We start from the raw sequence: 13,961 nt of genomic DNA on the forward strand, positions 1-13,961 counted from the left end.
AGTTCAAGCCCCAGGACCATTCCGCTGGTCGGGTTGGGGAAGCCCACACGGGGTTCGCCTCGTTTGCCTCTGGTGACAAGGGAGGTGAGTGCGGAAATCAGCTCCTCTTTAGAGAGAGAGTGTGAGCCAGGGGAACAAGCCCGGGGAACCCCGCGGGGCCTGCACCCTAGGACTGTTGTAAGCACTGCCAGTCTTGCGGTCCACGGCTAACATGGTTTTCTTTTCTTTTTGGTGGTCCTGGGGTTTGAACTCAGCCTCACACTTGCCAGGCAGTTGCTCCCGCCCCAGCAGCCCTCGGGGCCTCGGTTATGGTTTCCTGCTTAGGCGCGCGTCTGGAATCCCATTCCTCCTACTTTTCGCTTCCCGCCTTAGCGGCCACACCCAGCTTCCTCCCACCGAGATGGAATCTCACGGACTTCGTGGCCCCGGCTGCCCTGGAACCACGATCGTGCTCATCGCAGCCTCCCGCGTCCATAGCGAGGAGGCCCAGCTGCAGGTTGTCGGGTGGTGGTGGTCCTCTTCCACGTACGCCTGGGCTGGCTTCGAACCACAATCCCTTCCAACTCATCCCAGCCTTCCAGGTAGCTGAAAACGACTTCCGGGAGCTGCCTACGTGTCTGGGGTCAGTGTGACATCTCGATTCAGGTAGGCAGTGTGTGCTGCTCAAATTGGGGTCACGGGTACCTCACACTTACCTGGTTTCTTTGGGTCAGGGAACATTCAAAGTTGTCTCAGATGAATTGTTTTGAAATATCCACTGAGTCGTGGTCAGCTGTAGTCGATCGCACCAGGCTGCATCCGACTCTACCCAGCACCTGCCGACCGGTCTCCCTCCCCCCCTCCCTCCCCTGCACCCTTCTCAGGGTTGGCTAAGCACTGCTGTCATCTCCTCGAGATCAGTTTTCCTTGTGCTGGTCCTGGGGCTTGAACTCTGGGCCTGGGCGCTGTCCCTGAGCTCTTCTGCTCAAGGCTAGCGCTCTACCACGTTGAGCCACAGCGCCGCTTCTGGTGTTCTGGTGGCTCATTAGAGATAAGCGTCTCACGGACTTTCCTGCCTGGACTGGCTTTGAACCAGGACCCTCCAGATCTCAGCCTCCTGCGTGGCTGGGATGACAGGGCCACCAGCTCACAACAGGCCAAGCTTGTCTTCATGAACACGTTTCACTCCGAGGCATGGCAGTGACTCGAAGCCGACACCAGGGCCGGTGGGATTTCTCACTGAGAGCACCTTCCCATTCTAAGAGCTGCAACCTCCATTTCATCTGTACAAGCCCCCGAGGCGGAGGGACTTGAACCTGTTTGCGAGATCCACAGATCTGTTTTCCAGGCCACCCTGGAGCAAGAGTTCCCTCAGGGAACAAAGCAGCTGCCTTGCTCCCTGCCCTCTACCCCTTTTCCCCGGGAGCACTTGGACGGCTACGCGCCTTGCCAAGCTCCTGTCGGAGTGCATCAGCATCTAGGCGAGGCTGTGCACCCGGTGCGGCCGGCTCCTGCTGGAGAGCCGAGAGCCAGGCTGGAGCATTGTTCACCCGGGCCCTGAGCTGTCCAGTCCGTCTGCTGTCTGCTGCTTCCTGAAGCGGAGCCAATATGTCGAGGAAGATTCCAGAGACTTTGGGCTAGGTCCAAGAAGCCGGTCAGCAGGAGGCCTGCTTACCTCTCACAAGGGACGACTTGAGCCTGGAGGCGAATTGCGAACGGTATCACGTGCCACGTGGCGGTGGCTCAAGTGGTAGAGCACCAGCCTTGAGCGAAACAAAAAAAAAGCTAAGGGACAATGCTTAGGCCCTGAGTTCGAGTCCTAGTACCAGCACAAAGGAAAACAAACAAACAGAAAGATCTCCCAGTATGCAATGCTGGCGGTGGGGGTGGGTGGGTGAACTACTCTTTAAAATGTCAAGGGCACCCTAAATTCCTGAGACTCCAAGGGCCCTAGCGGCTTTGTGTGTGTGCCCGCTCTGGGGTTTGAACGCAGGGCCTGTGTGCTGTCTCTGAGCTTCTTTTCCCTCTTCAGTTAATTGAGCTGAGCTTGAACCACAGCTCAAGCTTTTCCAGTGTGTGTGTGGTTCCTTGGAGATAAGTCTCAGGGACTTTTCTCTCCGGGCTGACTTTGAACCACCGTCCTCAGATGTCAGTCTCCTGAGTAGCTGGGGTGACAGGCGTGAGCCCCCAGTGCCCGGCTCCATAGAGAGGCTTTGTACCCCATTTCGATGCGGCGGTCTTTGTGGCCTGGGTTGGGAGCGCACAGACGGCTTCTTGTGTGTAGTGAATTCGCTCCAGGCCGTGTTCACAGAGGCTGGGGTCGAGATTAGACGTGATTCTGAACCCCACCTTTGACTGCTCTCACTCCCCTAGCCTGGCACAGGACGCCACACCCCACGGGGCCCTAGCTAGTGGCTCTTGGTGAATTATAAATGATGGGCACAACCGCCCCAGGCCGGGTTCTGGAGCAGGCTGGCATTGCCACAGAAACACAGGGGCCGATTGTCCTCGATCAGCCCCAGAGCTCACGTCTCCTCCTCAGTGCGCGGCTGCCAGCGTGGGCATGAGAGCCCTTGGTGAGAAGCCTCTGGAAGGATCTAACAGCTATTATGGTTGCCAAAGGCCCTGGGAGGGAAAGCTTCCCCCCCCCCTCACCCCAAATAGGCCTTGCCAACCTATTGTCACTCTGTGGTAAAGCTGTGTGGCAGGAGGAAGGGAAGGAAAATGGAGATTCTTCTGTGGCTGTGAGCTGGACTCGAACACCCAGTCACTCAGGGGTGAACAACCAGCACCAAACACCCAAGGGAGTGGACCTGGGCAGGGGCCAGCTACAGAATCTGGAGAGGGGAAACAGAGTGAAAAGACGAAGATGGAACAGCCTAGAAAACCAGGAGGGGGGATGTGGCCATGCCGCTGGCAAACACCCAAGTGCAGGGAATGGAGGGGTCCAGGGCCCCGTTCTGTGACCTATGGAGTTCTGGTGTTTGGGGAAGATACGCAGACGGCGTAGAGAGCGGCCAGGAATACGGACGCTGCGTGAGCTGCCCACGCGCGGAAGCATGCTCAGCGTCCTCACTGAGCTCGCTCCTCTCCTCTCTGCTGCTGCAGTTCTCCACCGCTGGGTCCCACACAGCCCCACACCCAGTGGCTCAGAACCACAGCCATTGTTTGATTGCGAAGTGTCATTTGTTTTTCCCCCTTTCCTTTCTTTTTCGTGCCAGTCCTGGGGCTTGAACTCAGGGCCTGGGTGCTGTCCTTGAGTTTTTTGTTCTTCTTCTTCTTCTTTTTTTTTTTTACTCGAGGCTAGTGCTCTACCACTTGTTCTACAGCTGAACTTCCACCTTGAACTTTTCCTGCCCAGACTGGCTTTGGACTGCCATCCTCAGATCTCGGCCTCCTGAGTAGCTGGGATTACGGGTGTGTAGTGTAAGGCATGAGCCATGAGCTCCACGGCTTGAGCTTTTTCAAAATTCAGAGAGCCTTGGCCAAACATGTGGACCATTCCGCTCCCCCCTCCCCCCCACCCACGTACACCCTGAAAATGTCCACTGCTTAGGAACTCACCCATGTCTGTAATGATGACTGCTTCTTGAGAAACAGTGCCGACCGAGACCTTCATCTGCACGGTGGGGAACTTCAGAGGAAGCAAACCTCAGAAGAAATCCGAGCCTTCAAACAGCACCAACGCGCGCAAGGATCCCTTTTCATCTCTAAATGTGTGGGATGATAAGATGAGACACGGCATAATCACATCTGCTAATAACCAAATGTCTTAAGCAAGATGGAGATATAACCTTGTTTCCATCAAACTGAGTAAACCTCTTCAACATGTTTGTCAAATAGCCCAGTACTACCAAATATATACTCCGCCTTTTTTTTTTTTAAATACTCAAGACATTTTTAACATGAGAAAGAGAGGATCAAACTTTCTGGGCACCAATGGCTCACACCTGTAATCCTGGCTACTCAGGAGCCTGAGAGCTGAGGATCACAGTTCAAAGCCAGCTGGGACAAGAAAGTCCATTCTTATCTCCAATTAAACAGCAAAAAGCCAGCAGTGGCGCTGTAGCTCAGGTGGTAGAGCGCCAGCCTTGAGCACAAAAGGTCAGGGACAGCGCCAGGCTCTGAGTTGAAGTCCTTGGGCCATCACTGAGGCCTAGGACAATTATACACACACACACACACACACACACACACACACACACACACACACACATATACATACGACATGATATTTTCTGTAAACAAAAGAGACCATAAATGACATCAGTTACACAAAAGATTCTGAACCCACTTTTGCTCTAAAATTAAATATGCACGATGAGAAAAAAAAAAAATCTCGGGCTGGGGATATGCCTAGTGGCAAGAGTGCCTGCCTCGGATACACGAGGCCCTAGGTTCGATTCCCCAGCACCACGTATACAGAAAACGGCCAGAAGCGGCGCTGTGGCTCAAGTGGCAGAGTGCTAGCCTTGAGCGGGAAGAAGCCAGGGACAGTGCTCAGGCCCTGAGTCCAAGCCCCAGGAGTGGCCAAAAAACAAACAAACAAAAAATAAATAAATCTCACAACACGTTAACAGGACTTACATTGAAGTGACAGGTGTGTAAGCGATTTAAATTTCTTTTTCTTCTCTTTAGGTGGTTGTGCAAAGGAGGTACCCTATGACAAAGCAATTTACGAATACTCTTGATCAGCGTCACCCTCCCTCCCCACATCCTACACCCTTCCCACCCACCCCTTCCCTTGCTTTTCTTAATTATGTGGTATATGCAATGAATTCTGGGTACTTTAAACTTCTCTGGGTTTTGGCCTTTAAAAATAATCAACATCTAATACCTTTGGGGGCCTTTTGCTCTTATCGATTCTATTTTCGTTATCTCTCCGTTGTTGTATCCAGGGGTTTCAAATGTGCAAAGAACTTCCTTTGGAATCAGGAAGAAGAAGGTACTTTGTATTTTATTTTACTTTTGGAAAGACCCAGCTAGTACTTCTCAGCGACTAGCTAGGCGAGTCACGAAACGGAGAGCACATTTTTTTTTTTTTTCTGGACGAGAAATGAAATGATGTACGTTAAAGGTCACGGTCGAAGATAACTCACACTTTTCCAAACGCCATGGAGCCACACAGCCGGTCTGTGCGAGGTGTGAAATTTCACACATGTCCCAGCCTGCGCCACCCCGACTGCAAGGAAGGCAGATGCTCACGGGCGGTGGCAGTGCCGAGCTGAGCCTTTCTGGTTCTGCCTGGAACATCTGGGTCACAAGGACCCAATCCAGCCCTTTCCTCGAGTTCCTCCACCACCCCGCCCGGCGGTGACTGAGTCAGTGCGGGGACCAGGGCCCCGCTGTGTCTCCCTGTCCTTTGTGACACTGCTGTCGTTTCCCCTGGGGAATGGCCCTTGGCACGGGGGACTGCCAGGACCCGCTCTTGCATCCCGGGGTGGCCAGCTGCCATCTTGTCATGAAGCTGAGGGCTCCATGCAGTGTGAACCCAGTGTGGACAGGCTTCAAACCGGACTCCCAGCCAGGGGCTGGCGGCTCACACCTGGAATCCCAGCTACCCAGGAGGCTGAGATCCGAGGAGCCAGGTTCAAAGCCAGCCGGGGTAAGAAGTCTGTGAGACCAGCAAAAAAAACTGGACGTGGAGCTGAGGCTAAAGTGGTAGAACATCAGCCTTGAGCAGAAAAAAAAGAAAAAGGTCAGGGACAGTGCCCAAGCCCTGACTTCAAACCCCAAGACCCCCACGTAAGTGCATTCGCACGCGCGTGTGCGCACACACACATCTGACGATATATACGTATCTACTCATGGTTGGCTGAGTGCTGACTATAAAAGCTAACTAACGGTCATTCAGAGAAGAGACTTTTCCCTGGCTTTTCCTCTAGACCTTCTAAGCTTGCTCTACATTTTCAGAAGGGAAGATGAAGATTCTCATGCTCGTCTTGTTTGCTATCACTTACCCAATGACTGGCAGACCTGCCAAGTAACAGAGGTTCAACACATATCTATCTATCTATCTGTCTATCTATCTATCTATCTATCTATCTATCTATCTATCTATCTATCTATCTATCTATCTATCTACCTATCTTTCTATCTATCCCTGGTGCTCACACTCAGACCCTGGGCAAGGTCCCGGAACGTTTTTGCTCAAGGCTGGCATTCTACCACTTCAGCCCCAGCTCCACTCTGGCTCTTTTGGTGGTTTATTGGCAATAAAAGTCTCATGGACGTTCCTGCCTGGACTGGCTTCAAACCATGATCCTCAGATCTCAGCCTCCTGAGTAGCTAGGATTACAAGTGTGAGCCACCAAGTCTTGGCTAATTATGCATTTTGTGATACATTATTATAGGCGCCCTGGCACTTCTTCCTTAAATATTTCAGCATGCATTTCCAAAAAAAAATTCCTATGACAACATGCTTATCATACCCAATAAAATTAATAATTCCTGAAGATCACGCAACGTCGAGTCCATATTCAGATTTCTTCAATTATCCTCCAAACCAACACATTACAGCTCATTTTCCCACACCAGGATCAAAATTACATTCCATAATGAGCCCTGTTAAGTCTTTTTTGATCTAGAAATAGCATCCTCACTCTTTTGTTTTCTATGCCATTGTCTTATTAAAGATACCATAAATTTGATTTGCCTGATTCTTTATTGAGGTTTAACACCTAACCTTCCGCCATCTTCCCTGTATTCTCCAGAAGATAGAAGCTAATATTGTGTGTGTGTGTGTGTGTGTGTGTGTGTGTGTGTGTGTGTGTTAGTACTGGGCCTTTCCTCTAGTTCTTCTGAGCTTGCTCTACATTTTCAGAAAGGAAGATGAAGATTCTCATGCTCACCTTGTTTGCTATTCCCTACCCAATGACTGGCAGACCTGCCAAATAACTGAGGTTTAACACAATTATATCTATATCTACAGATTATATATATATATAGAGAGAGAGAGAGAAATGACTTTATTTTTATTTATTATTTATTTATTTATTATTATTTTTTTTTTTTTTTTTTGCCAGTCCTGGGGCTTGGACTCAGGGCCTGAGCACTGTCCCTGGCTTCTTTTTGCTCAAGGCTAGCACTCTGCCACTTGAGCCACAGCGCCACTTCTGGCCATTTTCTATATATGTGGTGCTGGGGAATCGAACCCAGGGCTTCATGTATACGAGTCAAGCACTCTTGCCACTAGGCCTTATTCCCAGCCCTAGATAAATGACTTTAATTTCATTTATTTCCTGGGTTGGTTGGTACTAGATTCAGAGCATTATGCCCTCATTGAGCCTTTCACTCATGGCTGGTGCTTTATCACTTAAGCCACATCTCCACTTCTGGCTTTTTTCCCCCTGGTTCATTGGAGATGAGTCTCACAGAGTTGTCTGCTCAGGCTGGCTTTGAACTATGGTCCACAGAGATCTCAGCCTCCGGAGTCTCTAGGATTCCAGGTGTGAGTCACTGGTACCTTCCTGATACTAAAGTCTTGATATGATTCCCATTAGCTCTCAATCTAGAAAGCTTAGGGGCTGAAGGCATGGCTCAGTTGCTAGAGAATTAGCTAATGCATGAAAGCAGCCGGTACTGAGTTCCAGTCCCTGTCTCAGACCTACAAAAAATAAAAAGAAAGCCTAGCACGAAAACAGGTACCTTGAAAATAACATAGTTCACCATCCATATTTTTTTTGGGGGGGGGGGTCGTGGGGCTTGAACTCAGGGCCTGGGCACTGTCCCTGAGCGCTTTTGCTCAAGGCTAGCACCCTACCACTTCGAGCCACAGCGCCACTTCCAGCTTTCTAAGTGGCTTGCTGTAGATAAGAGTCTCACCGACTTTCCTGCCTGGGCTGGACTTGAACCTTGACCCTCAGCTTCCGGAGTAGCTAGGATGACAGGCAGGAATCACCCATGCGTGGCTGCCACGCACCTTTTGCTGCGTGGTCATCGTATCCCACTGATCATCTTTGCCTGAGTCGGTTTATCCCACAGCGGTTCCAAAAGGTTCATTTTTTTTCCTAATTAATTCTATCACTCCTCCTTTATCTATTGGTTTAGACGCTTCTGTCAGAAAGCATTTTCCCTCATCAGCCGAGATTGATCCGGTTACCCCGAGGTACACATGGCATACATAGAGATAATTCTTTCCCTTCAATAACCAACTTCCAAAAGGAGTGATTGCTAAGAGGCAGCCTATCGTAAATACAGGGAATGAAAGCGGAAGTGGTGACAGGAGTCTTTGGTCCATCTCCTGGCCCCCACCCACGACCTCGGGAGATAGGGAGCAGGCGATTTCAGGAAGCAGAGCATGGCCACTACCCAGAAGGCGCTGGGAAAACCATGCTTCCAGTCTCCCCTCCAGTGGTGTGCAGATTCCTGGGCATCGGCTGGGCTGATCCTGCACAGGAGAAGTCGCCATGGTGTTGCAGTCGACCCTCCTGATCCTATCATTTATGAGGTGGGAGTTCATCTTCCCCCTTCCGTGTTGTACACCATCTTCTCTTTCTTTCCACTTCCCTGGGAGCGAAGAATAGTTTATTCCATGGGCTGAAGGAATTTGGTGCCACTTGTTATTATTTTTTTTCCTTTTCGGTTAAAAATTTATTTGGACATGCCTGTCACCCTAGCTACTCAGGAGGCTGAACTAGGAGGATCGACGTTCAAAGCCAGCCAGGGCAGGAAAAGCCATGAGACTCTTATCTCCAGTGAACCACCAGAACGCTGTAAGTGATGCTGTGGCTTTGGTGAGTGGTAGGGTGCTAGCCTTAAGCAAAAGAAAAGCTAGACCACGTGGCTCCCTGGAGCTAGCTGCTCCTTCCTGGTATCAGATGAAGTCGGGAATAGCCTCACGGTGACCCCGTTTGCCGCCAGCCTGCAACAGAAGATGAGGGTCTAATTGGTGCTCTGCGTCTCTCAGCAGAACCTGACCTCTCTCTGAGTCTCTCTCTCTCTCTCTCTCTCTCTCTCTCTTAAAGCAACTGTCTGTGATTTCCCCCCCCCCCCCTTCGTTACGCTTACCGAGACATATTAATTTGAGCCTTTTCCCGGATGAAGCTCACTTTTCTTCTTCTTCTTCTCTCCAACCTCGGCAGCAGCAGACTCCAGAATGCTCTGTGTCTAGTGGGAGGAAGGATTTGGTTTTAAGGAGACCTCTGATCGCCACCATTAAGTTAATCCTATTATTCCACAGGTCTTACAGGAGCTCTGTCTCTTTAAGCAGTGGCCCGGCTCCCCAGAGGAATACACACGTCCTGCCCAGAAAACTGCCCGCCTGGCTTGGCCGCCTTTCCCCTTCCAGGCCTGGCGGCTTTCAACCCCATCCTACGCAAACACAAATGTGTCCCCTTGAAACACCGCGGTCTTTGGGCTTCTACCCAAGGGAAGAAAAAAAAAAAAGTTCAAAGCCAAGTTCAGCTTCTGCAGCTGACCGGTTCTTGGCTGACGCCACCATCCCTGAGAGCTTCTTACGATGGCTGTAAGATGGCACCTGTGTCCCCAGCCAGGGCTCTCCGAGATGACAGCGCTTCTCGCTGCCCGGGGACTTTGGTCGAGGGATCGCTTTCTTCCCTCAATTCAGTTTCTTTCAGCTCCTTTTCTTCTCTCTCTGTCTTTGTGTGTGCCTGTCCTGGGATTTGAACCCACTCTACCACGTGAACCACAGCTCCACGTCTGGCTTTTTTTTTTTGGAGGGGGGGTGTAGTTTATTGGAGATACGAGTTTCATGGACTTTCCTGCCCAGGCTGGCTTTGAACTGTGATCATCAGCTCTCAGCCCCCTGGGTAGCTAGGATGGCAGGCGGGAGCTACAGGTGCCGGGCTCTTCTCTCTTTTAACTGACCGAGAGGAGGCCTGGAGGCGGATGCTCTCTGCTGATGGGAATGCGGTATCATTTGTGGGGTGTAGCAGGGAGACCCCACTTCTCAGCTTAGTGAGGTCCCGAATGGGTCAAACCCTGCTTCTGGTTTTTGATCCCCCGCTTTTTATTTTTGGCTTGGCGGCCTTCCTCCTCCTAGTTTTCTCTGGCATGAGCCTTTTCCTTTGGTGGCAAAGACAACGAAGGCAATCTGCCAGGCTGGAGGCTGGCCCTGTGCACGTGCCCCGCATCTGAGGCCGGTTGAGATGCGTCCCCGTGGGTCAGCATATTGTACAACGCTCCACCCCAGGGTCTTTGCAGAACACGACAGCATCCTCTAAAGAGCCTAGCCTGCTACCTCGCCAGAGGAATCAATGGATCGATATGCAAATAAACCCGCAGGAGTGGGGGGGAGGGAGACTGAGACTTTGCCTAGCGGTGAGAGGGCATTTTAGAAGATGGATGTGTTGTGAGTTGGATGACCTCTGACTGAAGGGCTGTGATTCCAGCCCCTGGCTGTGGGAGAGAGAAGATGAGCGCGGTAAACACTTCCTCCTGGACATTCTGGACTCCAATCGATTCCAGAAGCCAATCTAATTGCTGGTCCAGACTCCAGCTTTGATTTTATCTCCCCCTCCCCCTCAGGCTCCAATCCCTGAATTTCACGTTGTTTTTATGAGCTGCCCTCTGTCCCATTGAGAATGTGTGTGTGTGTGTGTGTGTGTGTGTGTGTGTGTGTGTGTGTGTCCTGGGACTTGAATTTAGGGACCTTTAGCTTTTGAACCACACCTCCATTTTTTGTTTGTTTCTTCTAGCTAATTGGAGATAAGAAACTCCTGGACTTTTCTGCCAGTGGTTAGCTTCCAGCTGTGATCTTCAGATCTCAGCCTCTTGGGTAGTCAGGATGACAGGCCTGAGCTACCAGCTAATCAGAACGAAGGGAATTTTTCTGGTATTTAGCTTTGCTAGGAAAAAGAAAAGTCATCTATAAAAAGTGCTGGAAGGCTGCTACTTGCTGCCTGGGGCTTTTGCCAAGGGACAGATTTCCTTCCTTAACTGAATCTCTTCCAGGTCCTTTTCTTGTTTCTTTCTCCTTTCTTTTCTTTTTAAACTGAGCCCAATGGGCCAGGCGGGCCCGGGGTCTGAGGCCACACAGGCAGAATATGAAAGATCTCCAAGCAGATTCTTTAGGAAGACGACTGTTTTTGCTCCTCAACCATCTGGGTTCCTTTTTTTTTTTCCCCTCAAAGATATTTTTGAAAATCGATTTGACAGCCAAGGTACTCGCCCTGCTACAATATTTATAGACTCTGCATTTATCAATGGGAAAATATAGATTCATTTGAATAATTCAGAAAAAAAAAAATTCTCTCCCTTCAGATCCCAGAATTCAAACCCAGAATCCGGAGCCAGGCCTCCCCACCGGGGAAGCGATGTCCTGTCACACCTAAAGCGTGTCCTCTGCCTATGACTGCTCTGCTCTCAGATCTCCTGCTCGTATGTGTTTTGAGATGTCCTGTCTCCCCCCACCACCCCCACCCCCACCCCGGATTTCTTTGAGGCCCTAGAGCCTTTTCACTTCCGTGGAGTCACTTTCTGTTTGATGACACCCATAGACGCTGGCTGGCCACACCCGACGGAGGGGGCCACCGGGGACTCTCCTCAAAGGAGCCATCCGTAGCCTGTGTAAGGGTTCCTGGGAGTGCAGAAAACCCAGCTGAGCAAATAACCTGGAAGACCCAGGGCTCCCAGGTGGGGCTACACCAGCAGGCCCAAGAAGCAAGCCACAAGGAATCAAGGGTCGGAGCCACAAGTTCAAAAGTCTCCTGGAAATTTGGGCCTCGGTGGCTCACGTCTGTCGTCCTAGCTACTCAGGAGGCTGAGATCTGAGGACCAACTTCAAAGCCAGCCCAGGCAGGAAAGTTCCGGAGACTCTTATCTCAAATGAACCGCCAGAAAACAAGTGTTGCCGTAGATCAAACCGGCAGAGTGCTAGACTTGAACAAAAGAAGCTCAGGGACAGCACCCAGGCCCCGAGTTCAAGCCCTACAACCATCTACTGGATACTGACTAAAGCTGCTGCCCAGCTCCAGCTGGGCCCAGGGTTGACACAACAGGTTTAGGAGGAGAAGCCATGCAAGGAAAACAGTGGATGCTTTGCTTTGGGTCCCAAGCAGGCAGCTTTGGAGAGAATGGGTGAGGGGTGGGGGTGGAGAGCCGGGAGCGGCTCCCTTTGACCGCCCCAGGGGAGTTCGGTGCTCGCAAATCCAGATGGGGAGGGTTTGTGCCCATCTAGGAAGACATATGGGGAGAAGACCACGGCCTAGCCCCTCCATCTCCGGGAGTGTGTCCCGGCTTCTCCCCCAAATGGAAGAGTGCTGTGCTTAAAATGCACCCCCATTCCAGGACTATTCTGATGGAAACATAATAGACGCACATGTGAAATATCACAGTGCCCCCTCCCCCCATACAGTCAGTATACACCAAAAGACACAGATGACGGGGGGAGGAAAATAGGCTCTGTTTGGGGGGGGGTGGGGAGGAGAGGACCGGCAGGAGGCGGGAGGGGGCATGGAGAGGGCGGCCGAGGAGGAGTATGACTGGAATATTTATACGCATGTATGCAAATGGAACAATGGAGCCTGTTGAGATTGTTTGGCAAAGGGGAGGGGGATGAAGGAGCGTGGGGGGGTGGGAGGTGGATGGAGGATCGTGTATGTGTGTATGGAAATATCACAGCGAAACTCCCCCTTGGACAGCTAATGTGTGAGAGTGAAGATTCTTTTCACTAAATACGTTGCCAGACGAATGAAGAGAAGAAGTGTGCGGTGAAGGCCAGTCCTAGTATCTGATGTCCATGGGTGAAAATGGAAGCAGGTCCCCCCTGGGGGAGGGATGGGGAGGAGGGGGGGGAGGGGAGAGCCAGGGAAGGGGTGTCATCCATCAAGATGCATTGCACTCACAGACTGACGTGTTGGATTGCACAACTACTTGAGGATAATTTTTAAAATTAAGAACAGATAAATAAGTTAAACAAATCAAATGCCGTTCTAAGTATACATGCAGGCAGGAGGAGGAGCACGTGTAAAGACCTGGCGTCCTTGCTCAGGTTCTTTTGTAACATTTTGGTGCCTGTCCCGGGGCTTGAACTCATGTCCCTGGATGCTGCCCCTCCTGAGGTTTTTTTCTTTTTTTTCTCAAGGTTAGCACTCTACCGTTTGAGCCACAGCTCCACTTCTGGCTTTTGGGGGTGCTTAATTGGAGATAAGGGTCTTATGGACTTTCCTTACCCTGGCTGGCGGGCCCACGGTCCTCAGATCTCAGTCTCCTGAGTAGCTAGGCTGACAGGCGTGCGACACCAGCGCCTGGCTTGTGGCTCACATGCTGTACATGATTTTCGTTCCTGCTGACCCATCACACGTAGCTGGCATGAGTCCCGTGGTCCTGCCATCTTCACTGTAGTGCCCCAGTGCCAACGGACTGTGAACATACCTTCAGATCCCACCTAGATAGGAGCCGAACAAATCGTGTGGGACACACTGGCCAAGAAGCCTGGCTTCCAGGGGCCTGTGCCCCTCGGCCAACACAGAGCATGTCAGATCCTCTCCCTTCTTAGGGCTCTCTTTGCAGGAAGGGCTCACGGGAAGCCAGGCCTACCTGCAGCTGAAGGGCAGTGACAGGGTTTGTTGTTTGTATCTGTTGGCAGTCAGGTTTGAGACCAGCCCAGAACATTCCTGGGATTCACAGAAGTTGTCTGGTGGGGAACAGGGCCTTTTTCCTCTCAGGAACGAATAGAAAGAACAACAGGGGTGGTCAGAGATGCAATGAAGCAAATATTCTTGCTTCTCTGCCTTGAGGACACGTTGATTTTTCCGGGTCCTGCTGGGTGTATGTTGGGGATGGGGCATCTGGTGACGGTGGCCCAGGAATTGTGGGCAGAAGCAAGCGGGGGCGGCCACAGCTGAGATGAAGCATTTGATTGCTAGACAATCAAGTCCCTACCTGCCATGGGCTCTTCCTGTCCCTCGGCCACCTGCCTGGGGATATTTGAAATAGCTACGCTAGCTGAGTAGCATTTCAAAAGAAGCCTCCGTGGTTACAAGCTACCAACGTCTGAGGGGTTGCTTGTCACTGCAACA

General features: G+C 51.3%; 1 protein-coding gene across 1 annotated transcript in view; it reads left to right on the forward strand.

Annotated features, from left to right (window-relative positions):
• The first annotated feature begins 400 nt into the window (after positions 1-400).
• Neo1 (neogenin 1) overlaps positions 401-13,961 on the forward strand; it is a 184,137-nt gene continuing 170,576 nt past the window's right edge. The window contains exons 1-3 of the mRNA XM_048369065.1: positions 401-496; positions 1,328-1,477; positions 2,522-2,555. Of these exons, the coding sequence (XP_048225022.1) occupies positions 401-496; positions 1,328-1,477; positions 2,522-2,555 (280 nt within the window). The remainder of the gene's footprint in view (positions 497-1,327; positions 1,478-2,521; positions 2,556-13,961) is intronic.

Source organism: Perognathus longimembris, chromosome 20, assembly GCF_023159225.1.
Source record: "Perognathus longimembris pacificus isolate PPM17 chromosome 20, ASM2315922v1, whole genome shotgun sequence".
Taxonomy (NCBI): Eukaryota; Metazoa; Chordata; class Mammalia; order Rodentia; family Heteromyidae; genus Perognathus; species Perognathus longimembris.